This window comes from Anabas testudineus, chromosome 22 (assembly GCF_900324465.2).
Source record: "Anabas testudineus chromosome 22, fAnaTes1.2, whole genome shotgun sequence".
Classification (NCBI taxonomy): Eukaryota; Metazoa; Chordata; class Actinopteri; order Anabantiformes; family Anabantidae; genus Anabas; species Anabas testudineus.
Genome location: NC_046630.1, coordinates 9,956,049 through 9,981,392, shown reverse-complemented (window position 1 = coordinate 9,981,392; position 25,344 = coordinate 9,956,049). Strand labels below are relative to the sequence as shown.

The following is a 25,344-nucleotide window of genomic DNA, read 5'->3' as shown; positions in this document are numbered from 1 at the left end:
AATTTTAATCTTTTATGTACATTTTGTACAATAGAGCATTCTTGGACAGTCAACAAAGCCAAGATTCAGTGCAGAACAACCTTTAAGAGATATACTCGATCTACTATGTCTGTGCAGTGTATGTTACAGTCTGTGCTGCAAAAGAGGAAAACCACACAGGTGAGAAAAGTCACATTTCAAATAAACATGCTGTCCTTTCTGGACATGTTTCATTGCCTTATTGACACCATCACATGTTCACAGATCATTCCTGATTGTCAAATCAGTAAAAAAAAAAAACCACATACCCTCTCTCTTGGTTATCCTGTATCTGCACCTTCTGGTTCTCTTCTGCTATAGCAATGAAAACGATGATGAAAAACACTAAATAAAAATCAAATATCAAATCCATAAAAATATTTGTAAGACAAGCTGTTAAACAGAAATCTATCCGATTCTGAAGCTTGGACTCAGTGCAAAATGTTCTTGGGTAACTAATGAGTTACAAATGTCTAGTTGCTGTCTATTCCCATCATCAGTTAGTAGACGATGGTGAACCTGAGGATTGTGGGGGTGATATTTTTGGAAGACCAGAGGGGTTTTCATAAGTCTTTGATTGTGTCAAAGTCCTCTGAAAAAACTCCTCCACATCTCTTTGTTGCACCTCATGTGCTTTCTCGCCTGTTGTAAGAGAAACAAATAGGAATCATTTTAAATTCTGAAATAAGACTGCGATTGTACAGTAGAGGTTAAACAAAAACTTAATTAACAATACGTTTAGGGAAAAAGTAAAACCTCTCATACTTTTTGTATAGTTTTTAAAAAGTTTAGTTTGTGTTTTTGTCATCAATATCAGAGCCTTTTCTTTACTAGTGTGCATTAAAAGCTAATGTTTTACTTGTAAAATAACAAAAAAAGCATGAGAAACTGAACTAACTGTAGAAGTTATGACACTGTATGTAATGAAACCTTGAAAAATAATCATGTGTGTTTGTTTCCTTCTTTTATAAAAGTCGGCCAGCAGCTCGGCTTTAAGAAAATAAACAGTTTGTTGCAGAGTAAAAATAATGTGGGGGGAAACACACGTTGGCTCTATAAATTAAATCCAGTGATACAGTGATTTTGCATCTCCTTGCAAACAACCAGCGGTTTGACATGTCAGCATCTCTCTCTTTGTGCTGAGTGGGACAGAAACTCTGACCTGCAACAAAGTGGAGTCGTCAGTGACAAAACCAGCATCACTTTTTTGAGTTCAAACTCCAGCTTCTTCTCGGGGTAGGTTCAGTTCCAGGCTGCTGATCCTACCGTCCCCCTTCTTTCGCCTTCTCTGAGTGTCTCTCTCAGATGATTTCTAGCACGTCGCACGGCACAAAGCCTCTCTTCTTTCCGCTTGCCACTCGGATGAAGCCGCTGCATTCGCCCTCACTGCTCACACAAATCTGAAAGCAAAACAACAACAAATAAGAAATCGAAGTACAGAAAGTACACTGAGCTTCATTAATGTGATCAGGCCTTTCTCTCTTTCCATCTCCTAATTTAACTCAGTGACCAGAGCACGCTGTGTTTTCATGTTCGAACTCTATTACATCATCCTCTGGTTTAGTTTGACTGGAAAGGTCATGAACTCATCTTGTGTTTAGTGGTTTCATCTCCACTGGGGGTTTCTTACTTCAAGTCTCTTCTGAGTCCCAACATGCACTTGAATACACTGTGTGGAAAAGGGAGTTTCGAGCTGAGTCTAGCTGTTATGCAAAAATGCTAATTTAATAGTGTCCTATAAGAGGGATCCTGTGTCAGCCAACTCCAGCTGAGCCTTTCAGTGAATAAGTGTGTGTGAGGGATGAATCACTGAAGGTAAGAGGTGTCTTGGGACCTGAAGGAGGGTAATAAGAGGTCTGAAGAGCTGCTGGATAATGTGAATTTGATGTGCTCTAATAGCCGGAGTGTGATCATGAATTAGACACTGGTGTAATGTGGACATCTTAATGTCTGTGATAAAGGTCACCGCTTCCCCAGCACATGATGACTTTTTTAGTTTGATGTCCAGGCCTTTTCAACTTCAGGTTTTAAAATGATCGAAGTGTTGCAGAGTTTACTTTTGGAACATGAATTCCTTTAAAGTAGTGAACAATCTAAAAAAAAAAAAAGACTGACACAGTCTAAAACAAACCTCAACACGAGCAGATACTGTACTGCACTGTCATTCTAATCATCATTACCTGCCCCTCCTTCAGGGTGATCTGGCCTTGTTCCTTACAGCCGATGAACGTCCTGTTACATCTAAACACTTGGTCTCCAGCCCGCACCTGATGAGCAAAGGCTGCTGGGAAGAAACCAATCCTGTCCTCAATCACGCCCTGAACAAAAGAAATGAATCAAAAATGAAAATCACCTGGCACATGGAAGAGTGTCACGGGAGTGAAGTGTGAGCAAATATAAAGTTTTATTTTAGATCAAACTAACTTTTCTATTAAAATACAGTGTATTTATCTGCAGAATGTAGATATATGTTATGTGCAGGTGTAGCATCAGGCGCTAATGTCTGTATCTTGACATTCAATTGTGTAATGGCCAAACGGAGCAGATGTCTCTGTTTATCTACAGGCTGTAGAGAACAACAACAGTGTTCAAATGCATGATGAGTTTCTTCATGGTCTACAGGCAGCAGGCTGCCTCTGTACAGTCACGTTTTGGCCCTTTCGTCTCCCTAATTTATCTGTCATGCATTTGTGTCCAAAGGCAGCCTGTTGCCACGGACCTATAATTTACAGCTTGACTTCCTGTAATTTATCAATTCCTCTGCTATACGGGCATCTTTAGGCTTTGTGGATGCATTGTATGCAAACTTGAATTTTAGTCATCATCCCTGGAGGTTAATTAGCCTACAGAGAAAAAGTTTTAGATGAGCCATGTCGTTACTTAGGTGTAATGTGCTGGTTTTGTACCTACCTTCCACCAATCATCATTGGAGTCGTCAGCCACTAAGATCCTGTCTCCTGCTCTGCAAAGTAAAATAGACAATTGCTAAATAATAAGGCTTCATTCTTCTAATTTGCATGGTCACATAAATCTAGTTGGGTCCTCAGTTTGTAATTCAGACTCGATGGCCTGAACAGCAACACCTGGACTGACTAAAGAGCGCCCCCCAAACAACAACTGTCCCATCATAGGTTAGAAATCATGACTAAGCCTTGTAGCCTTTCTACCTTAAGATTTGTCTATGTGTTAAATGCATTTATGTGGATGCTGCACGGGGCTCTAGTAAAATCAATACTTGTGTAAATAAAGTCTCTGTGAATGTGTATCACTCATTTTTTTACAGCTTCTCTACATGAATCCACTGGTGAGGATGCTGCTGTTTCAAACAAACAACATGTCAAACAACATGTGATAACACCTTTAATCCCGTTTGCTGTAAGCTATTCTTCTTTATCCAGGAACTGCATGAATCACTGTACTCCATCCCCACATGTGCCATAATTACTAGCAGCTGTTCAAAGCCGTCAGCTTCATTTGACCAGCAAAAATCAAAGGGAGCAGCACAGTTGAGCCAAATGTTAGCCTGTGTAATTTCCCCTTCTCTTCTTCTTGTGGTTCAGTCACAGCCGTGACCGTCCTCTGTAACAAACACCATGAAAACATTGTTGCTGTAGGTAAAAACAGCTCAACACCTGATGCTGTAAAATTTAGTGAGGTGAGAAAAACAAAGCAGAAACATATTGTTCCAATTTAAAGAACAGGAAACATACTGTGCATACATGCAGTTAGCGTGCGATTTGGTGAATTATGGAAAAAGTGAGGCGTGAAATGTGTGGGAGAAATGTTTGTTCATTAAACAAAATAAAAGGAGTTTTCTCAATCTATATTTAAAAAAACGCATCTCGCATCATCATTACAATCACCACGTAGTCCAAAGTAATCATGTAATCAGGCCATGTGGCAGCAGCTGAAACTCATCACAAACCTGATTTCACACTTAAAATGAAAATTGAAGGTTCCTTTTTCCCCCCGTTCTTGCTTTATGTGTTGATGTCGTGTTTGGTATATTTGTTATTATCTGTGGTGGGAGAAAAACACTGGTGTAGGCCTTCATCAGAGGGAGAACACGGAGAAACAAAGCTCGGTGAGTGTGAATTTTAAACTGAAGCCCTGTGACATTTTTCCTGAGAGGAACACCCCATCAGTGTGTGTGTGTGTGTGTGTGTGTAGGAAAGAGAGAGAGAGAACAAGTGCACTCTCGTATAGTTTAAGTCCTCTGAGGATTTCTGTGAGAACCAGGAACAAATGGGTACTTAGACTGAAGGACTGTTCATGATGAATGAGGGAGTATTTCAAAGCATGTTGCAGATGATGGCAAATCAATCCTGGTTAAAGCAGGGGATCAAATCTGTAGCCGGTGTTTTAGTTTCCAATGGAACACACAGAGCTGGACTGAACAACATAATACATTAATTATAAATGTTATGATTGAACATTTGTATATCATTTCTACATTTTAATAACTGTGCAACCTTCTGATCTCAGAAGGAGAACGACTGCTACACAGCTCTGCAGAGTTACAAACAAAGCATATTACAGGTCTGAGCATGCCCAATGAGCGGCACATCAGGTGGTTGTAATTAGTTAATTAGGTCTCTTGGGATGTGGGTTTAGCCAGATATGCACCGTGCTCCCCCCCCCCCCCCCCCCCCCCCTCCTTTAGTGCACTTAATTTCCTCACTTTTGAGCCTCACAGCTTCTCTTCTGAGAGATCTCATGTGATTCCATATCATTAATTTAGCTGAAAATATTTAGCTTGACAGAACCTATTTATTTACAAGTCCATCAGTTACAGAACCGTATTATCAAATCAAACTCTCAACACATCTTGGGAGCTATAATGGAATTATAAATGGAGTTAGAGACCAACTTTGGAAGACACTGACTAATATTAATAGGCCATTACGACACACAGGTACCATTAATTAGGCCACTCCTGAGAAATGAATCTTTCAGGACCATTAACTCAAAAACATGAGGCTAATTAGTTCCTTTTGTAAATCTATTTCTGTCTATTTCCACTGGTGCTGCTCTGAATGCACCGAGTGCATAACATAAAACTGGAAAAAAACAGATGCTAATTAACACAGCTTGATTTCCTGGAATGAGACACTAAATGAAGACTGACAAGGTGCAGACACAAGTCAAATGGTAAGAATCCTGTTTATATGTACACGGATTTTATGTTGTGGACTGTGTCCCTGAATCTCTCTGTGTTGTTTGACTGTATAAATACATAAAATGCAGTTTATTAATTTACAAAAACAAGCAACAGGAGTCAGTGACACACAGGGGCTCTGTTGCGGTAATTGCTGCTGTGTGTGTATAGCAGGTCTGTGCGACTAATCAATTTTTTATGATTTTAAAGTTAATTAAAAATAAAAAAACGCAGCCCCTGATCCGCGTAACTGAAAGGGTTGGAACACTAATGTAAAATGCAAAAATGTGTTCTCTATGTCATTCAGACTAATCATCATAATGAGAAGAGTAATTGTAATATTTAGGACGTCATTTATTAATAGAGGTGAAATGAGCCAAGTAACCTCTTTGAGCTTCAGATTTTATTTTCTGGCAGGTGACCTTAGGGGATTTATGTGAGGATATCTAATTTCACAGTGAAGTTGAATTGTGCTCACAGAAGACACTGAGATGTAGGTCTCTGCCTCTTTGTTCACCTTGTTGTCTTTTTCTTCAACACACTTTTAAAGGCAAAAATAGATTAAATGAATCAATATAGGTTTGTCAGTGTAGGCAGTATTTTATCTGCAGATCGCTGAATAGTTGCTGTTCTGAGTAATGAAGGTGTTACAGCAGGTAACAGCTGTAGATATACAGTATGTCAGAGTGACGTGTGTGTAAACTAACCTCATCTCCAGGTCATGGCTCTCTTGAGGCGTGAAACTGAACAAGGCCACATAGGCGTTGAGTTTGAGGACGTCTCTCTGTAGCTGACGCTGCTCCAACTGGGCGACAAACAGCACACAGATTTGGTTTTCAAGAAATTGCGTCAAAAACAGAACAAAGTTGCACGCGACACACAAAAACGCCCCATTGCATGCACATTGTAAATCTTTTACTGTTTCACATAAGCAGGAGATGCCCTTGTTTTCAGTACACTGGTGGACTGTAGAACTGTTTAAGTTGTTCCACAATCTGTTCTTTTTAATCCACCATCAACATGAGTGGGAGAAGCCGGATCAGGTTTTTATGAACGCTCACGAAGTTAAAACTGGACAGCATTGTGGGTGGGAAGAGAGGAAGTGCTCAGAGAGGTGTTAGTACAATTAGCAGGGAGATATGCTGCCATTCTGGCATTCTTCACACCTGCTCAGAAAACTGTTGGGTGCATTTATCTGTTCCATCACCAATACCTTAAGTCTGATTCCTGCCTGCTGCGTCCCTGAAATCCCCCCAAAATCATAACTTTCCTCGTTCCTGCATGTGCTGAATAACTCTTTAGACACACTATTGCATATTTTGCAGTCTTTGTGGCTCTGTATAGTAATGAAGAGAAGTGCTTTTGGTCTTCTGTGACTCCCCGAGCATCACCCACGTGGACTAGCAAAGAGTCTGATGGATGAGTTGAGTTAACTGCAGCCATAAGGCAAACTGCCTCTGTGGCCTCAGGGTGAAAACAGCATCAAACAAGTGGCAAGTCATTACAGCTAACAAAAAGCGACTCACTGCCCTTGAGAGGCTTGTGTGTCTGTGGAGGCCTGAAATAGTGGATGAGAGGTCGGGAAGGCCAAGATAGTAACCTTCATAACCGAGTAGTAGTAAATAAAGATGGTATTTGAGATCAGAGATCATGTGGTGAAAAAAGACGATTAGACAGCAGCGTATATTCCTTTAACCCCACATGAACTGATATATTACTCACTGGGAGCAGTAAAACCAACTTTGACTTACTGTATTATCACCTTTTAATGTTGATGTCACATTCAGTAGATACAATTTTAGCCTTCATTTAGGATCATATCTCATCTAGAGAGCTCAGACTTTGGTCTCCACCAGCTACTGAGAAACTGGTCGGCTGGCATCCATTGTTTGGTTGAAACAGCTGCCTGCTGCTGAGAGCAGCGAGAGTGAACCACGACTCAGTCAAAATCATGGGCTAGAAAAACAAACCAAAAAAACAATGAGCTAATGGATGTTAAAGTGCTTCACTGGGCTGAGAGGAACTGCAGAGTTATTTTTTATTTCTATCAGCATTTTCATTCCAGTAATATTCATTTAGTGATTTTATTTTCTCGCCAGCAACGTTTGGAACAAACAGAAGGTGCCTTAGCAAAAGACCCAAACAAAAAGAGCGCCGCCTAGACAAAAATCTAACTTCTCAAACAGAGAATCAAAGAAAAAAGAAATCACAGCACCAGCCGACTGTTTTACTGTCATTCGATTTCAGGGGAAGTTTAACACTAAACCTGAAAAGTGTGAACAGATGGCGATCCTGTGTGTGATTGCGTGTTTTCCCACTTGTGCGTGTGAGCCTCTCATTTCAAACTGGAGGATCCTTCGCTGGTGAGGAAGCAGATTTTTTTTCTCTGCTCATTACCTTTGCAGAGCCTCCATCTGTCCGTCCACCAGACTGAGCTAATGGACCTGTCGGCTGACAGACAAACAGCCCGCTGCCAGCTGTGCTCTGTCCAGTTTGATAACGCACATCAAGTCTCTTCTGTGAAACAGATTGGATTGCAGAAAAGAGCAGTGTGTGTGTGTGTGTGTGTGTGTGTGTTTGCATGTTGCGCTTTTTGGCCCCTGTCTGGTTATTTGTTCATTTTTTGTACTTGTCCAAGTGTCTGTGGTTCTTTTTCCACTGTTGACAACCGAGATAAACATGTTCAACTATAAAAGTAAACAGGATAGATGGCTGCACATAGAAAATATGTAAAAGGGGCAGTGGTTCTGAAAGCACCTCTCCCACAAATTCCACAGAGAAAGGAAAAGAGCAGATTTGAAACCTGCTCATGAAATATTCATTGCTACTCTGCAGGGGGTGATAAGATATTCACAGAAGTTTAACCTTCTTCTTTCGCTGGCATGAATTTTGCACCATCTGCACTGCATCTACACTGTCGAGAAATAAATACAGCAGTGCAGATCCCACAGCTGCAGATCCAAACATCAGGGTCAAGGCTTCTCAGTATCAACTGAGGCCAGCAGTCATGTCAGTTCGGGTATGATTTGCTACAGCAAGAAGAGAAGTTTTCCCTCAGTGTCCTGGGAAATTCAGCAGTGACAGTGGAAACGAGTGGCCAAGCGCAGAGCGCTTATTGGATGCAGAATGAACTGGCTGGGTGTCAGTTCTCAGAGAGCAGAGTTCAGAGGTTGTCAGCGAGCAAAGTTCTCAGAGATTTTCAACCTATGCAAATAAAATGTGCTACAGGAAAAAGCTGACTACTGCAGACTGGTGAAATTGCTGAGTAGACAGTTTACTGTCAGTTCTTCATAGGTGTAATGCACTAATAGAAATCACTGTAGAATAATACAGTTAGTTTAACTTTCCATTTCCTTCCTTACATGGTGTTTATGATACTAAACGTTTTGTTTTATTTAGAAAAGTAGCAGCGACTTATCTTGGAAAAGATGAAAATTCTTTAGGCTGTATTTGTAATTCACTGAGATTTGATAAAATAGATGCCCGATGTCCTCACTTGTACTATACTCTGATATGAATTTGATGAATTGGTTTCTTACCTGTAAATCGTCATGTTTTCTCTCTGGCTGGTGGTAATGTTCTGTCCCATTCTCAATGACTGTGAAAACTGAAGATAAATGACATTATAGTTTAAGTACTTCATGCAACTTTGAAAAGCTTATAGATAAATATCATCATGACAAAAATGCAAAATCAAAAGGGTCTTTTTGACCACACAAATGAGCTCAGCATAGGTTACAGCAATCAACCTGTGTGACTATGGGAGGACGTTTCTGGAACTGGAAGCACTGACCTGGTGATAGCACTGAATGAAAGATGTGACTAAAACATAATGACTCGTATTGTGGGGTGAATGTATTTATTTTTTTCTTTTGTTGGGACTAATCTCCAAAATGAATAGTTAAGCAGAGTTAAGCAGTATTGCAGCTCAAATGGTATTTTTCAACACTAAGCATCACCTTGGTGCATTTTACTGAGTGTTTTGACTTTTACTACAGGCACGAGTGAGCAGCTGAAAACTCTCAGCCACCACTGGGCTTCAAGGGCTGCACAGAATTCAGATTTAAAAGAGGTCCAAACTTTTTTTTATTTCAGGATAGTGTATAGTAGGGACAAAGAGGGCAAACACAGCAAACAGAGCGAGTTCAGCTCTGTGGGAAATAATACAAATTCCTTTTTAATGTTTTGCAGGAGGTGAATTCGATGTTGCAGCCTTTTCTCTGCCTTATGGGAAAAACAATAGCGGCGTCCTTCCTTTTTCTCTACATGGCTTTGACTGAATGCACACGGTGTACTGCAGCTGATACTCACCATCATCACTGTGTCTACTCGACAGCTCCTGCCTACTGCTGTGCGCCACCACTTCCTCTGGAACCTTATCCAAGTCACTGGTCTGCAGAGATTAGATACATCAGATAAAGTAGATTAGACGGATAAATAGAGACAAAGACAGAACGTAGAATTAGATACAAAGATAAATTTACAGAGAGATTGATTAAGGTAGTGATACTGCAATACATAAAGATAGATATGGAGATATATACAGATGATAGACGGCAATAGAGATGAATAAAGGTAATGTGCAGGGACACACACCCACACACTAACAGCTGCACAGGGTGGCCCAGACTCAACAGCTTTCAGATGTCATCGTACAGTTTAGCTTACATTACAAGTGATAAGCTACGGAAAACAGATTTGCTTGTGTATTACACACAAATGGAAAGGACTGTGGCTCCACAGTCAGTCCAGTCCATCTTCAGAGCTGTAACGTGAGTGTTTGCACCGACATCTCCCTTCACGACCGCTTGGACCAGACTGCCTTTATTGGTAGTGTTTACAGCCCTGCAGTATCTATTTAGAACATCAGCTGCAGAATGTCTGTTGTAGTGGGATAAAATATAACAAGCAAAATACCTCAACTGGACAAGGTTAATCTGCTAGTGTCTGTATGTACAGTAAATTACAGCTTAAATAAAGAGAAGAACTGAGAGACGGAACAGTACAAACAGACTCCTTAGAATAAAAGTTGATATGTGATTGTAGTAAATTAGGATATCTAAGTATATGTGACCACAGACTAAAAACAAACACCACTGGACATGATGAATTATAATTTCCTTACCGAGTTTCTGTGTGGAGACTCAGAGCCACTGGCTCTCTTGGCCTTTTGTGCCAGAGATGTTCCAAATCTCAAAGCCTCATACACGGGGTCCACCTTATTCCCACAGGCTTTGGAACAAAATAATAAAAGATAATATTTACTACTTGATAAACAAGTGGTGACCATGCAGGTAAATCTTAGAAATATTATTATTATGGAGATTTAAGCAGCTCACCAATGGGCATGACTTCTTTGATACAGCCATACTGTTCCTGGATCAGTAATGGGGAGCTGTAGTACCGCCGAAAGCCTTTTGGCTGAGGAGAGAGAGGCAGAGAGGAAAAAAGACAGAGAGAACACGTATTAGAGAGAAATCGATATGCAGTGCTGCAGGCGGTGCACCACCCTGACACTGAAATACTGCACGTAACTCTGTTTGGTCAGACGTTGTTTTTCAGAGATAAAGTTCTCTCCTGCTGGTTTTCATACTTCTACAAGAATCACAACAAGCCAGTATGTTTCACACTGCAGACTGAGCAGGCTGGACACTGTCACATAACAACACAAGAAGATTGTATATGTACACGGTGGCAGGCTAAAATGTCATATTGTGCAAAGCTGCCATTTTCATGGTTAAATGATCTGTATGAATGAAAAATCAATTGATCGATGTGAGCTGATATTCACTCAGTACTGTAATGTGAGGAGCACATGTGCAATCTGTGTGCAATGTATAATACTGCCTAGTACTGGACTACACTTGTGACCTTAACACACTAAACTTATCACAAAGTTCTGTCTTAACTCAACAAGATGGAAACTTCACACGTGGTAACCAGGGCACAAAACAAGCAGCTATGTGCATTAGCACCTATAGTATTATATCCAGTAAAGTAGAATCATTCAGTTAACACGTGTTTTCTACAGTAAACAAAATTATGACCTTAGGAAGGTCATGAAATTAAAAGCTGACAATGGCTGACAAAGAGCTTTAGAGCTGCAGAGCAGGGCGGGACGCAATTATGCTGAAGGGACTGTTGCTGTTACCAAAATGACGTCAGCCTCAATCCACACTCAATACTGTAGCGCCTGGAGACTGAGCTGTGAAACATTAGTTCCACTCAATCTAAATTAAATTTTATTCAAATGAAAAATATGAATGATTACATTTTTGTATGGTGCTTGATCATTACATACTAAATCAGCAATTGATTTGTTACGCACAGAGCTGAAATCTTAATATGCATGAGTAGAAAATGTGCAGAACTACAATGCACCCTCTAGAGAAAGTCATAGTCTTGACTCGTCCTCTCATCTCCTAAAGCCTTGAAACATTTATAATTTATATATCCATTACCTCCTTGTTTCCTATCCGATCAATGCTCCACTTCATTTCTGAATCCTTCATTCGTACAGAAGCAAGACAGAAGATCATCTGTAGTAGCACTGGGTCATGATTAATGTAAGTCGTGTTTCCGATTTGTGGACGAAGTAGGTAAACATTCACACAATGTTCAGTTTGCTGCTGAACCAGATTAATGCTGCTTGATCACATCGTTCACATTATTTCTTATTAGAGGGTCCATAGCCCACTGGAAGCCTACATCCTCACCGCCTTTTTCTATGTGTTTACATTTCATGTATTCCGAGTCACGGGTGGTGAAATCTACAGCGCTAATCAGACACGATTAATTCTTCATCTGACACTTTTTCTTGATGACACAACTAAGACAAGCAACTGTAGAGTTCTTCGGGCTCATGTGACGAACTGATATATAAGACGTTCAGGAGCAATCTGATTAAGGAAAAGGTTAGAAGAGAGCACTTGCTGGGAGCCCATCTAGTTAATTTGTAGTTAATAATCTAGAAACAAAAGACAAAGTCACTACTGCAGTCAGTGACGGTGTGGCAGCAGCATTTGGAGAAATGTGGGACAGGAAGTCATTGAGGTTTTCCTTAACCGCAGTGCATAGAAAGAGTCTTTCTTTCTTTACCCTTATGCACCTTGAACACGGCAAATAGTGCTAAAACTAAACATGTGTGAGCTTTAAAACAAAGTGTGTAATCTACTGTCAGCAGTTTAGACATAAAGGCAGGATGCCTGCCTCAAAACATCTGCACATTAACTATTAACTTATTAAGGCGTTGTCCTGTTTGTGGCTCTTTGAGGTTCAGTACATTCATATTCTTCATCTGCAACTTTCTTTATTAGTCAGGAAATTGCCAACTTGTACTTAAATTGTGCTTTAATACTGTACATAAATAACAGCAGACATCACACAGGGCTGAAATCAATTTAAATGATCTGGATGAAGGTGTAGTTTTTAGTTTATGTTTAAGTGATCAGCATTGCTTATCAAAAGCTGGTGAGCAAATCATTTTATTTGTCACAAGTCACATTGTGAATCAATTAAACTTTTGGATTGTATCATCTAATGCAGCATATTCAGTACGTGATCTTTATCTGGGTTTAAATCTCAGTGGCTGCTAAGTGTCAAGCAGTGACTCACACGTGAATTGACACATAGTGAATAATTAGAGTTAATACTCTATAACCAAATCAACTCTTTTCTGGCGAGTGGTCAGTGTGACTTGTAACAGTTGTGAGTTTAACTTGAAGTTTACAGGGCCTCTGCCATATATGAAAAACGGTTTCTTCGTGGACCACAGTTTTGCTGTTTAAATTAGGAAATACAACTGGAGTGCTGTTATGTAACTGTGCTACAAAGACCTAAATACCACACATTTTTCAACCAACAACATCTGTTAAAGAGACATTATCACTGTGTTAGTGAGTTGAGGAACATGCTAAAGAAATGAAGATTCTGAACATGACGTAATTTGATTTCTTTGCTAAAAGGTTCTCAAGCCAAGAGAAACAAACATTGGCTGCAGAAGTGTCCAAGTTTAGAGTAAGTTGGATTTAGAGCTGTACTCCACTGGGGAAACGTCCCTTTTTATGCTTGACCTCTCAACCTCATTTTCCACTCCTGAGAGCCGATCATATCTTCAAGCTTCATCCCTTAGGCATCTAGTTGAAAGATGTCACAACTGGGAAGAAGAAAGCCTGCCTGGACGTCTGCTACGGCCATATACTGTGCCATATACCAAATACTGTGGAAGAACGGGGTAGAAAATCACACATAATACGACCCGGCAGTCTCTTTCTCTCTCTTCAGTGTGGGATGTGTGTGTGAAGAGTCCAGGTTCAGTCCTACCTGGCACTTTTCTGTGCTGCTTTGGAAGTAAAAGCAATGAACTCTTCTTGGCTCTCATTTGCACTAGTACGACAAAATCCTCCCCACCCAGTCTGGCCTAACAGACCCAAACGGTCTCATTATAACGCACATTCATAGACGATGAGTGGTGATGATGATGATGGTGAATCGTATTAAAGAGCACAATCTCAATTGTGATCACACAGTGATGAGGATAGGCACCCACAAACTGTGTCACTGGGAGGGAGACAATAGACAATAATCAAAAAAGCTTGAGCTCTCAAGTTGGAAATTATTACAATACACGGTCATTAGCCCTGATTTATGAAGTTATAACACTGAAAGGCTGAAACATTAAATAAATTCCCCTTCTCCATAAGGCAGCTTTGCTCTAACTGTTTATGTCGACACGTATTTGAAATCAACTATTAGCTCCACTTCAATGTTTTGTCTGTTTTAGATTTATTATACATCTATTCATAGTTCAGAAAACAATACAAAGGAGAAAACTGATTAGAAATCTTTTTACTTACTAAGAAAATATGTTAATTTGAAGGTTTTTTAAAGTGGTTTTGTGAAGGGTTAATTTACACAACTGTGTAATATGCATCACAGGGTCTTAAACTACAGAAACTGCAGCTAAAACGAAAACAGTGACAGGCTAATAACCACAGCAGGGTCATATTATTAATTATTCGCTTTAATTATTACAGATAAATATATCTAACTACCCGTTTTTGTTATACATCTAATATAAAATCTGCTATTTAATAATTTTGAAAGTGATAATTAATCAAAAACATTTTTGCACCCCCTACAAAAGGCCAAGCTTGACTTACATGTTACAAAAGAGACACAATGAAATGGCAAACACATAAAAATCTACTATATGTGACATCTTTAGTAGTGGCTATAAAGCTGCTTCAGGGTGTTCGCATCCCGGTTTAATGGTTTATACTGTTGGCAGCACAGCAGAGCTTGACTGAGGTGAAGAGGAGGTCAGCGTTTTTGTAAATGGTGTGCTGCATTACAATTATCTAACACACAAACAGACAGAGTGATGATATAACGATGATGAGGATGATGACGAGGATGGATGGTGGTCACAGATGTACCAGCACACTCACACATAGAGTGTGATTTCTGAATAAGCACATTCTGGTGGGAAACGGTCAGGCAGCCAACTCTGATATGACTGTTTTGGTTGTTCATAATGACATCAGTAAGAAATGAAGCTCAGAGTGAAAAGTGTGCTGTCTGTATCTGATATCTTGTATCTTTCTGTGTCATGCAGCTTACCAGTTTGCCCATGCAGCGCTGCTGTCCCACGCCATTTTCACATTTGTGGTGGAGGCTCATCTTGCAGGCTTTGCAGCGCAGGCCATGCTTCGCCGTGTTTCCAGCCAAGAACACCACATGTTTGGCTGTTGTACCTGACAGACACACACAGAAAAGAGGCAACAGGTTCAGATCTGTCGTGTCACATGTCGAACTGTGTTCCTAAACGAGCAGCAAAATGGCACACAGGAAAAAAGCAGAGAAAATGGGAAATGCTAGATAAAACCTGCAAAATAATATGTGGAGCCAGTGTTATCTCCACCGTTTCCGAATTCTGCCTGAGCGCGGCTCATCCTCTTAATAAAACATTACTCAGAGTTGCTGGAATAAATGACGATTAATCTGATTAATCTGTGAACCAAAAGTTACGCAAGACTGAAGCTATAAACATTCAGCTTGTGTATGTGTGCATAGAGGCGTGTGAATGAGCAACAAATAAAAATCCTTTGACAAAGACAGATAACATAAATACTGTAGGCGATGGAAGAATAAAAAGAGACGTGAGATTGTAAAGAGTATGGTGCTGGCAAAGCCTAAAGGTCACAGATTTGATGACTGCAGCTCAGTCTTTAATAATAAACTATGACCCTGTCACTGTGTGTTGAGAAGCTAAAACAAAGACAACAACAATGCAAGAGATGAATGAGCGGGTATGCATGAATGTATGTACTGTATATCTGTTTGCAATGACATTTGGAAAAATCTACAGTAGCTTTGATCAATCATCATTGACAGATTATAATTTTACTGTTTAGACGGTTTAGAGTCACTCACTGTATTCTTGCAGTACTTGCAAACATATTATGGGGTTGTTGCAGTTGCTCAGATCTAGGTTCAGCAATGTTATTTGCCCAAAGAATGAGGTCAGCTATCTGACTGACTTGATGTCACAGGCATATTCCAAGATGACAATATCAGGATTTATCGTGCGTCCCCCATTGAGAATCTTTGGGATGTGCTGGAGAAGACTTTATGCAGCGGTCTGGCTCTCCCATCATCCATACAAGATCATGGAGAAATATTAATGCAACTCTGGACGGGAATAAATGTTGTGACATTGCAGACGATGCCGCTGTGAATGTGTGACGTAATGAAAATTAAAGGCGGTCCAACAAAATGTTAGAGTGTCTGCCTTTTTTTGGACAGGCAGCGTATGTGGAAATAGTTTTAATGTGTGTCACATTACCAAAGTAGTCATTTCCACACAGAATGTGAAAGGAGACGGGGATTCCTGAGATGACACACGTGTTATATTTGTTTCATGTGAGTGTTTCATCAAGTTCCAGTGCTGTTATTAGTTGTAGCAGTCGTTTACCTCCGGCTTGTTATTGACTGAATGAGCACGTGCCCTGATCTGGTCCACACTCAGCATGTGAAATTATCGATCTATTTCTGTGGGCATCAAGAAGGGGGGGTTATTGTGCATTGTAAGTGTCCAGTGTGGCAAGCAAATAATGACAGTATTTCAGTGCAGATTATTCAAATATCTTGAGTCTGATGAGCAGGGTGAGGTGGGTCAGTGAGCAGAGGTAATGCTCAGCCGTAAATCTGTAACCAAGCAGAACAACTGATCCCAGAACAAGACAGAAAACACAAGATACTGTGTACTTTACAAAGCCACTCGTGTAGTTGACTGGGTGAAATAAGCCTCTGCTCACTCTTCACTTCCCGTAATGTGAACTAGTGTCACAGATATCAGGAGCAAGGCTCTTGAAACTCAGTAATGGGTGGAAAACTGGATCTGCATTCCCCATTCAAAGTTTCTGTGTTCTTTGGCTGAGCCGCACAGTCCCAGTGCTGGCAGAGCTACACAAAGACAGAAACTGAGAGAAACGTGATCCTGGAACCCATTTTGAAGTCTCTCTAAATGAGGTCAAATGATGATGTTGTTCAACAAGCACATCTGAGTTTTAATCCCTTTCATGTCAGCAAACCTATTCTCCATGGCACCTTTAAAACACCCCGACTGTAGCTCTTGTCCGACTCTGTGGAGGTACAGGAAGCAAATGAAGCTCTTATCAAGCTGTTGTTGATTGGCTTTTTTTTTTTTTTTTTTTTTTTTTGAGCTGACTCATTCCAACCACGGGGAATAATGAGACGCCTTCATATTAACTCATAAGAGCTAAAAAGGGAACAAACCACTGTCTTTCAACAGGATGATACAATAACCTGACATTGTCGCCGTCCTTTGGTAATGGCTGGGTAATGACGTTAGTGTGTGTGTGTGTGTGTGTGTGTAGGTGGGTTTTCCTGCAGGAGTTCAGGGCCCAAAGCTATTACAGATGTAGAGAAAGTGAGTGACAGTGCTGCTCTCTGTGGCATTTGCTTTTTCTTGGCTTCTCTGCTTTAAAGCCCATTACTCACTTACACTAGAGTAAAGGACAACTCTCCTGCCAGACTTTCCATACCTTCCACTGTGTCTCTTATTTTTTCCCACACGGTCTTTCCCCCTCCATTTCCTTTCCTCAACTTCCTCCCTACAGTATCTCTCTCACGCTGCACACTCCTTACAATAACCATACATTGATCCATTAAGTCAACAACCTTAGCTCACGCCTCCTGATTCCCTAACAAAATAACCTTCATCCTGACATTAACTCCTCTGCCTACTCTTCTTCTTACGCTGACCTGAAAATGTGACCTGGAACAATGAGAAGCATTAGCTGCAGAGATGTCTGTTCATTTAAATCGCTGCTGTAATCTAAACCGAGATCCGTCATAGCACTGACAATAACGATTCGTATCTGTTAATGGTACAGCTTCAACAAGACTTAGAGTCCAGACTTGTCCTTGTTTTTCATGACCGTTATAATGAGTCTCTACTTATTATAACAATGTGAACAGACTGGCGGCTTGTTAACATTTGCTAATCAGCTCTAAGCACAACACAACTGAGTGTGAAGGGGATGTCATTCGCTTTGCAGGTTTTTATAAAGTACAGAATTGGACAAACTGAAATTTTGACCTGACGCCAACACTAAAGCAAACATCCCATTTTATAGCAATGCATCCAAAGCATCACTCAAATGAAATCACTAATCTGATGCTCATGGTGGAGCTGGAGGATAAATCAGATCATCAAAGTCCATAGCGTTAATCTTCTAGGAACCATGAATGCCTGTATAATAAGGGTTTGTGCCAATACTTCAAATAGCTTTTGAGCTAGTTTGAAACAATGTCCAACAAACAGTCAAGGCTTAAATTTGAATATCCAAAAATGTCACTTTTCATGACCTGACTTTTTCCCCCTCTAGGAGTTACATATTCTTTTAACTGCGTACTGGTGTATGAGACATTTTCAAGACATGGCAGACGATGTCAGGCCTCCATTTGTAATGTTAAAACAGATAAATGCAGGATCAGTTGAAGTGCGACGGCACAACAAGCAGTGGTTGTGTTCTGTGACAAAGCACGTGTGGTGACATTTTGTATATAATTCAAACTTAAATTCAAACACTCGCTCCCATCATCTTACACCTCTTACAGTGAGTGTCCATGGGTCCAAATGTGTGTGTTTTATACAGGGAGGAGTAATAAACTGTCATCTAACAAACTTCGTCTGTCTACTGGCAGATTTTGACCTTAACTCCAAAACACCACAATGAAATCGTCTCAGGGTTCAACCTGAGTTTTTATTCCCAGTAATTCTGATGCCTTGATTTAATTGATCTTTATGTTGCAGGATATCTGTAATTACTAACTGACAGACATATTTAAGTCCTATAGATGTTCCTGTACTGTATGCCACGTCAGAAAAGCAGGGGTTACTAGATGTAGTACAAATATTCAAGCGCTCTATGCAGAATTTCTCACATAAAAACACATCGTAAAAGCTGTAAATATTTTATTTCAGTACTGTAAATTATACTGCCCTCTCCTCAGCCACAAATAAACCTCCCATTCATTCATGCAGACATTTATTTAATAGCCTATTTGCAGCAAGGACCTGCAATCAATATCTCAGCATCAAGCTGTTCTCGATCAGAGCAGATTTATATACAGTACAAGTGAAACTAATTCACTTTGACCATCACAACAAAGGCACTTGCTTTTACCGACAGACACAAAGCAGTATATCGTGTATATACTGTAGTCCAGGTAAGAAAATACAATAAGAAAAACAGTAGTCTATGGAATATACAGAAGATTATGGCTAAATATTCACTGATTCATGTTTTATTTATGCATGTTCCAAGCATCCTTTTAGCTTCTTTATGTTCTCCTTATTCTTCCTTAAGGCTGTGCCCTACTACACAAGTGTTTTTAGTTGCTGTAGCCGATTAGATAACAAGTCCGCCATCGCACCCTAACAGGTGCAACCAAACTAGGGGAGTGCGCGTCTGTCAATCAATTAACCAACCGTCAATCATCATCAATCACACTCACACAGTGCTGAAGAGACGCCTAATCAGACAAATCAGAGTTGTTAGCCTGTGTATAAAAGTGTTTTCTCGCTGAAGTGACAGCAAGATCAGATGATCATAATGCTGACAGCTTTCACCGTCCTTATGTTGCATTGCCACTGTTCACATCAGCTGAACAGTGTATGGATTATTCTTTTAAATACATTTTAAAATACAAACGCGAAAAGGAAAAAGGAATATGTATCTTGCTCTGTTTAACGTTTACTAATTTACTCTGCCGTTGGGTGGTAAACCTAATGAATTAGTCAGTGAGCACTGTAATATAATCCACCCTTTCCCATTATGGATGACACATTCAATTTGTACAGACTTTTATATATTAAATGTTCCTTGAAGGAGGTGGGTGTGTAATATCTCTGCCTGGCTTTTTGCAATATTATTCTATTAGTCTACTGTGTATGGTAAACCATGATTAAAACAGTGATGATTTGTGAAACTTTGATCTAAATCATTTAAAGATATTTACATTTACAACTCAAGAACTTCATGATGTTATAAAACGCCCTCCCTCGTGTGTGCAGCTTTGATTCTGTCAGACCCTGAAAGCGCCATCACTGCTTATTGCACACACCCACACACATCAATCAATAGTTGGGGGGGGGGGGGGTGCTCATTCCCAAGGCCTTGACTTAAGCCTAACTTTGACACTGTGTATGTATGTAGCAGCTAAAATGTCTTCACCCCATGTTCCTCACACTGTATTGCCTTTCAACTATGCACAGACACAGATATACACACACACACACCACCCTTTTCTTTTCTGTAAATTAAATCAACTCAATTAAATCAAATTCAATCATTCAATTCAACATTAATTATTTTTTTTCCACTTGAGGGCAGCAGAAAACAGTAATATTTTTATATTCATTTCATCAGCTGTTGATAAAGCAAACTTGCTGCTTACTGACGCAATCAGCACCCACTCATTAAATTACTAGTCTCCTTTTAATTTTATTAATTAAAAATATCATGGCTCCTTAGCTGCTATATAATAACTGTGTTCACCAGCTGGTCACCGACTGTGTCCGTCTGCTGTTTGGTGCTAGACAACTAGAGTAGAGTGGATTGGAGAAACACTGAGGAGAGCAATGAAAGTGAAGCTGTGGGTCATAAAACTGAAACAGTGCTCAGGAAGACACTACAGAGCCATATAGCTGAGAGAAACTGCAGAGTCAGTTGCAATTCCCACATTACACTAAAGACCTAAGAATATCGATGACAGCAGCTTTAATATTTTCTAGCGCTTGTCTCACAACCTATAAAACTCAGATCCAAACTTGGCTGTTTTAACCTCACTAATGATTATATTTATCTGATGTTACCTGCCACATACTCATCTCTAGTATTACACATCTACCAGTACCCTATTACCAAGATATCATGGGTTTGTTGAGCAGATGGTACTGGGCAGCCCTTGTCATTATCATGCTGCATAGACCCTTATATATAAAGACTTAGTGGTCTCTCATTACTGGTGGTTAACAAGGAGGGGAGCAGCCTGAGAAATGGGAACATCTGCCGCGAGGAGAACAGGTAGGGGAGCTGGCACAGCTGCTGTTGGCTATCTGACATCCTAGGAGACAGATGGTGGAGCCGAGCTCGTGTGCAAAAAAGGAGGACGGAGATACTTCAGTCACATGTCGGCAGGTCAAGTTGAATGCTCAGAGTCAGGATCCTCATTGTCTGTGTGCGTTTTTGTGTGTCGATATTCTGAAAAGTCAGTCAAAAGTTGCCCTGACTCAACTTCCAGAGCACTGTTTTCATTTCCCTTTACTTTTAATGCTGATGACACTTTTACTTTGAGCTTCCTCGTGCTACCGTGATCTTAAAAGACAACCTGATGAAAGGTTCATTATGAAAAGGTTATTCTCAATGCTGTGATTGCAAAGTTCATTAGATGATGTGGGGAAGCTTTCTCTTTGCTTTCGTCTCTGATCTTGTGTCTGCGCTTTTGATTCTGATCTCACTAATGAAGGAGGGAGGTGCTGGAACCGTACCTACGATCATATGGTTGCAGACGTCGCAGAACGTGGGCTTCTTGAAGATGTGCTCCATGAAGCAGTGACCTGCCGAGTCTACCTGCAGCGGGTTGCGTGACTGGGAGCGTGATGTGGGAGGAGGAGCGCATGGGATGGCTGGAGGAACCGGAGGGATGGGGAGGTTAGTGGTGTGTGGCGGGGCCATCCCAATATTGCAGAGATGGCCCGTGCTGCTGCTCACATCGGAGAGCAGCTCCGTCTTGTTGTCGTTGCTGGATCGGAAGAAGTTGTCGGCGCTCTTGCTGCGGATGCTCTTGGTCTTGAAGGACAAAGAGCGCTTGAGCCTCTGCAGCTGACGAAAGAGAAAAATGGAGTGAGTGAGGAAAGAATGACAGAGGAGAAAACTAAGAGCAACTGAATGTGAAGTAAATTCATGTAATTACTTAAACACATTACCACTCTACAAAGTCTCTAAATCCATTAGGAAAATGTCTGAGTGTCCAAAAGACGACGATTGCTGGGGCAACTTATCATTGCTCATTATAAAACCTTAGAGGTTTCCTACCTGGAACGTAATGTAATTTTCGGCTTCTGCCGATGCACCGCATCAACATCATTCCTCACACACTGCACTGCTACCGCTGGCTGCAGCCTCTATCAATCTCATTAGCCTCCTCTTTTACAGTAATACTATTCATAACACTCCACACTGACACCTCCTCATTTAACCTCACAGTGCGTACTTCCTCCCCGGAGGAAACCACTTAGTTCTGGGCTCAAACACGCAATAAAGAATCTCTAAGCTACTGTAATGTGACTTTATGGTTCTGTTTTTTTTGGGGGGGGTTTTTTGGCTGGTGTTAGTCTGCATGTTTTATTATTTGAAGTAATTCATGGGTAACGAAGGATTCCTAATGATCTGTTATATTGTAGAACACAGTACAGCACTGTACAACTGTAAACAGGTAATTGCCTGTGGGGATTTACTGTTTTCTGCTGTGGTCAAGGTTGATCTGTCCTCAATGACACTGACACAGTTTACATCAACCAATTCTAAGCTGAAACATTCTCATGAAATCCCAGCTTTAAATATCATTACTATAATGTGGATAAACATACTGTATATAATGCACATAGTTTGTTGTTGATATTTTAGAAACATGTCTGAGCAAACTGTTCATAGGGCTCATGATTGCAGCTTTGGCATGGTGACGATCAATCAGTTCTCCAGGTCACTGGGGAAACAATCAATCGGGACCCTTTTTCCACCATTACCACCCACACACATGGGTGCACACACACGTTCACACACAAACAGACACGGACATACAGCACATGTATACTCTCCAGCAAACTACTGCAGTTCTACACTTACTTTTCACTTACCCTGAAAAGAAAAACTGTAGTAAAACACAATAGTACGAACTGAATCAGATCAATGAACTATGTTGCCGTAAAATCTGCATTTGTGGCGCTTATCTACAAAGATATTAACAGTGAAAGATGCTGCATTTTTTTTCCTGCTAAGTGGTTTTATGTGTTTAAAAAAAAATGTATTCTTAAAAATTAAAAATACCTCTAAACCAGCAGAGTGAGTAGTGCATGCATTGAAGAGCACATGCTTGGGTTAATAACAACCAAGTCTACAGGAGTTATCAAAAAGCAGGAAAGGTTAATAGAGGCTGAGCAGTAATGCAAAACAAACAAAGAAAAAAAAGGCAATTATTACATATGATTACATATATTGTTTACAAATGCCACCTCGGAACAAAGAGTGCCCTCTAGAAGTATGGATTCTTATGGATTTAACCTTGTGCGGCATCAACTTGACTACGTGATTTCAGAATGCACGCAGTAAAAGTTGTAATGTGGAGACAACTTTTATCTTTCTGTACATACATGCAGGTACGCTGTTACCCACAATCAGCAGAACGCTACGGATTGCACAAGAGTGGACGCTCACCTTGAGCTTCTGATGTTCAGGCCTCACAGTATTCTTTAAGGAGGAATAAAAACACAAACACAGCTTTACTTGACTTATTCAGCCTACCCACTATATTTAGGCTGTCTGCAAGAGTGATGAATTGTTTTTTGTCTTTTTTTGAGGTGTTCAAGGACCGATCACTCATGATATTGGAAGTCAGTGTGGCTGTTTGGCAGAAGCTTTGAAATTATGTAAAAAGTGAGCCAGGAGCCTTTGGAAATACACAGTGAGCGTTCATGCCAAAGTAAGAGCTCCCAAGCTCCAGACTTAAAAAAAAAACACACACACACAATGCACCAGAAGAGATCATCATCGCCGTCATCCCAGCTGCAAGTGATAAACCTGACGACTGATTGCACAAATACAGAATCCTTTGTAGAATAAAAGTACAAGTTGCACATGTCCTTTATGAAAGGTTTGGGGACAAGAAAGGAGAGCTGCTGTAGCCATCCACTGCTGACTAGTCCAATATTGTACTGCTATCTGTAATAGTCTGGGCAACATGTGACCCACATAGATGGCAAAACGCCTCAGGCATCTGTGGAACTCTGTCACACAGCCTACTTTTACTGCATCAGCCACAAGTAGAAAGTACAAACTCTTACTTATTAATATACACATATTATACTCTTAACATTGAATTGTTTCCTTAATCACTACAGTACAACTGAGAACTTAAAGAGCTTTTCCATCCTCTCTATTCTGGTATTTAAATACTATATTCTTTAGCTGATCTTACACAGATTCATGTCTTTTATAATGAGTTTAACATGTTACTTTAATCTAAATGTTTTCTTAAATGGTAAAGTAGCAGCACAGTTTTCTAATCCTCTTCACAGAGAGTATTATGTTGGAGCCTGCACTAACTCTTTATGAAACTTTAAAGATGTTTTGTGTCCTGTTTTTGATATTTCTTGTCTTGTTTTGTTTGAAGTCTGTCTGTTGCCACTCACCTTACTTTTTCTCTCTTTTACATGGCTGATCATGGCTCACTTTAAATCGGTCTTTTTCTCTATCTGGAGCCCATGGCTGGTCACTCGGTTCTATTGCCATGTTGATTCAAGTTTGTTTATCCTTATTTAGAGTTGGTCCGATACACGGTGCGATATCACAATAAATGCGTCTATGAGATCTGATTGTAAATAAGAAATAATGACAGGACAGAATTACCTTGGTTTCCTGTTGGCTGGCGTTCGCCGTCGGGGATTTCGGTGTCTCATTCTGGTCCCGTTCGTCCTCTTTGCCCCCACTTTCGTCCTGAATCCTGTTGGTCGGTGGGATCATCCTCTCTTTATCTGATCTCTAAACACTGTTGCTCTGGACAGTTTGTTTTCTCATACCAGCTGTTTACATCGTTTCCATTCCTCTGTAGTCACCGTGACCCGAGGATAAGAAGAAAAGTCATCCAGATCCACCGCTGCTGAGGCTGCTGGGAAGTGGGCAAGATCCGAGTCTCATCCGGACACAGCACAAGATAAGAAAAATGTCTTGAAAACGCTGCGATGCGGTGGCTCTCCAAATGAAAAGTTGAAAGTCAGTCCAGTCTAACTCGAAAGTCCCCTGTGTGTCTGAAGGAGGCTGATCTGTCGCGCTGATCGTCGTCGTGCGTAATGCTGCCAAGACAACTCCAGGTCCACGCTGCGCGCCGTGCGTCTCACTGCCAATACTCTGATGGGCGGAGAGCGGAAAGGGACCAAGAGGGAGAAGGATGGGGAAGGAGGAGAAATATGACAAGATCCTCCGTCCTTCCAAATTCAGACAGAAAACTCGCATATGGCCAAACTGAATCACCGCGTTTCTAAAATAAGCAAAAAGAAAAAATAAGATGAAATATAATCACGTGTTTCTTGTTCATCCATTTATTTAAAGCTTTTTCTGGGACCACGTTTTCCACCATTCTATCACCTTTCTTCTCTTTTTTAATGTTACTTTTAGAGATTTGTTGTCAAACAAGTGAAAGTCCTGGACGTCAAGCATATCCTATCATATTAGACTATTTTCACATAGCCTAACCTCACTAGTTATTGTTATAAGAAAGATAACTTCATCTAAAACTTTCAGTTGTAAATAGTGTTCGTGTCAACATGCAAGTCATAATTATGCCTGGGAAAGTTACACCAT

General features: G+C 40.5%; 1 protein-coding gene across 3 annotated transcripts; it reads right to left on the bottom strand.

Annotated features, from left to right (window-relative positions):
- stac (SH3 and cysteine rich domain) lies at positions 1-24,867 on the bottom strand. 3 transcript variants are annotated; one of them, XM_026340002.1, is made up of 12 exons: positions 24,394-24,867; positions 23,203-23,235; positions 21,258-21,591; positions 14,798-14,931; positions 10,516-10,597; positions 10,302-10,408; positions 9,488-9,569; positions 8,716-8,783; positions 5,884-5,981; positions 2,929-2,980; positions 2,199-2,336; positions 1-1,418 (listed from the first exon to the last, which is right to left on the bottom strand). In XM_026340002.1, exons 1-12 carry the CDS (start codon positions 24,505-24,507, stop codon positions 1,320-1,322), a joined length of 1,341 nt encoding a protein of 446 aa, XP_026195787.1. In that variant the 5' UTR covers positions 24,508-24,867; the 3' UTR covers positions 1-1,319. The 3 variants fall into 3 exon arrangements, with proteins under 3 accessions (XP_026195787.1, XP_026195788.1, XP_026195790.1); XM_026340005.1 differs by lacking the exon at positions 1-1,418 and adding an exon at positions 1,603-1,687; XM_026340003.1 differs by lacking the exon at positions 23,203-23,235.
- Between the last annotated feature and the right edge of the window lie 477 nt (positions 24,868-25,344).